Source organism: Malurus melanocephalus, unplaced genomic scaffold (assembly GCF_030028575.1).
Source record: "Malurus melanocephalus ecotype Western Australia unplaced genomic scaffold, MMel_1.1 scaffold_1157, whole genome shotgun sequence".
In the NCBI taxonomy this organism is placed as follows: Eukaryota; Metazoa; Chordata; class Aves; order Passeriformes; family Maluridae; genus Malurus; species Malurus melanocephalus.
This window is the reverse complement of record NW_026624389.1, coordinates 59,891-62,113: the sequence shown is the minus strand read 5'-3', so window position 1 is coordinate 62,113 and position 2,223 is coordinate 59,891. Positions and strand designations below refer to the sequence as shown.

At 50.4% G+C, this 2,223-nt stretch overlaps 1 protein-coding gene across 1 annotated transcript in view; it reads right to left on the bottom strand.

Annotated features, from left to right (window-relative positions):
* CNTN2 (contactin 2) overlaps positions 1-2,223 on the bottom strand; it is a 19,774-nt gene that overhangs the window by 6,792 nt on the left and 10,759 nt on the right. Inside the window, exons 8-11 of the mRNA XM_057387220.1 lie at positions 1,958-2,087; positions 884-1,034; positions 502-629; positions 25-200 (exon numbers count right to left, since the gene is read on the bottom strand). Of these exons, the coding sequence (XP_057243203.1) occupies positions 25-200; positions 502-629; positions 884-1,034; positions 1,958-2,087 (585 nt within the window). The remainder of the gene's footprint in view (positions 1-24; positions 201-501; positions 630-883; positions 1,035-1,957; positions 2,088-2,223) is intronic.

Here is a 2,223-nt window from a genome sequence, read left to right as displayed (position 1 = left end):
GTCTGGAGCTCCCTCCAGACTCACCGTGCTGGCTCGCCGGTAGTGCCCCTCGGACCGGTCGAAATCGATGGGGAAATCGTCYAGGGACCAGGTGAAGGTGAGGTCCATGGTGGGGTCATGGGACGCGTGGCACTGCAGGGTGAGGTTCTCGCCCACGTTGATGTCAGCACTCGATGGCGCCAGCGTGATCTTGGTGGCATCTGCAGGGAACGAGCGGGAAGGGCCGTCAGCCCCAAATATTCCCATTCCTGCATCCAAATCATGCCTTTCCAGCTCCTCATCCCGCTGGAATTCCGCAGGAGGAAGAGGAGGGGTTAGAAAACAGAACTCCTTTTGTCAAGGACTGCGTGTTGGCGGGTTGGGTGGAATTTCTGTTGCTGAATTTACTCTGATTTCCTGCTCTTTCCGCTGGTTTTGGGGAGTGTAAGGAGAGGACAAAGACCATATAATTAAATCTTACCCATTTCTTCCTCGACTGACCCCAAATCGAGGCATCCCTACCTCGGACAGAGAGGATTCCGGTGCTGTTGGCTTTGCCCATGAAGTTCTCAGCGAAGCAGGTGTATTTGCCCTCRTCGGATTTGCTGATGTTCTGCAGGATCAAGGTCCCATCCGCCGTGATCGTCACCCTGCGGAGGAAGAGGAGCCACACGAAGGAAGGTTAAAAGATCCATCACCTCAAAACACCTGTGAATTTCTGCTGATTTTAGAGAAATTTGGGACAAAACCAAGTGGGAAAACATCGTGTAGGAGTTTGCTAAGGAAGAAATCAGAGGATAGCAAAGTTCAGGGATGCAGCAGGATCACCAAGTCCGATCTTCTGGCAAAAAAAAATACAATTTTAGCTGAATTTTCTGTGTTGAAGCTGACTCTGAGCCTCTACCTGCTGCTGTTGACCAGGAGCTCGGTCCCTTTGGTCCAGAGGATGGTGGCTTTGGGAGCTGCTCGTGGCTGGCACGGGATGATGACCYTCCCGCTGCGGGCGGCCGGGATCAGGCGCTTCACCGGCTTCAGTCTGAAATCTGGAGCTAAAGCTACCGGGATAAAACAAGAGGATTAAAGCACGAGTACAAAACCCAGCCCTGGGGGGAATCTCAGCGCAGGAATCCATTTGGGGTCGAACGGCTCAGTGAGAGAAGCGAGGCAGAGCCTGGAGAGCGGGATGAGGGGGGAACTCCTCGGCCGCCGGGCGGGAATTGCGCGGCACGAGTGGGAACGGGCGGAGCGATGGGAATGACCCTAACAAGTGCAAGGTCTCCGAGAGACACAACAACAGCTGCTTTGGGACGTGCCGAGGATAATCTCTTCGATATCCTGAGCGATGCAGACATCCAGCCTGCCCGAGACTGCTCCTGGAATTGCAGATGGAATTGGGATTTACCTGCCGGCCTCGGCGTGTTAAGGTTGAGCAGGTGGTGCTCAGGGCCTTTGATTCATCCCTGGCATCTCCATCTGGAGATGAACTTTTGGAAYGTTAAGTTTGGCAGCAGCTCAGCTCCAGTCACCATCAAAGCAGGTGGAACGGAGGCTGAATGATTTTTTTTTGGGATCTCTTTCCTCCAAAAAATGGGTTTGTGGTGGAAGAGAGGCTGCAGTGGTGCTGCTGCATGTCCCGTCCACTTTCTGTGGCTCACAGGAAGATATTTATTTTATTATTATTTATTATATTATTATTTATTTTATTATTATTTACAATTTATTATTACTTTTATCATTTTATTTTTTCACAGAGATTTTTATTCCCTTTCACAGAGAATTCACACAGGATTTAACATTTTCCAGGCCGGCAGAGGATTTTGTTGAACCAGCAGCCGTTGCTGTGGTGAGCAGAGAGAATTTTGCCTGCTCCCATCACAACATCAGGATCGCATCGGGATATTCGGAAGAGATTTTAATTTTTTTTTGGTTTTTTTCTGTGTCCCATTGGAACTCAGAGCTCTGGGAAACGAGGAATTACCTTGCACTGTTAACTCAGCGCTTGCATAAACTGTGCCATGCTTGTTCTCAGCCACGCACTGATACATGCCAGAGTCCTCCAGGACTAGCTTGGAAAATCTCAGCTCTCCACCGCTCACTTCGATGCGGTTCTGTGCAAACAAGAGGACGAACCCGTTAGATGAGGAAAACAACAAAAAAAAACTCGGTGGAGTTTTTGGAACTCAACCCTCAGCCGGCTCGGGGTTGAGTTGTGTCACAGGCTCCTCGAAGCCAGCTCTGTTTTCC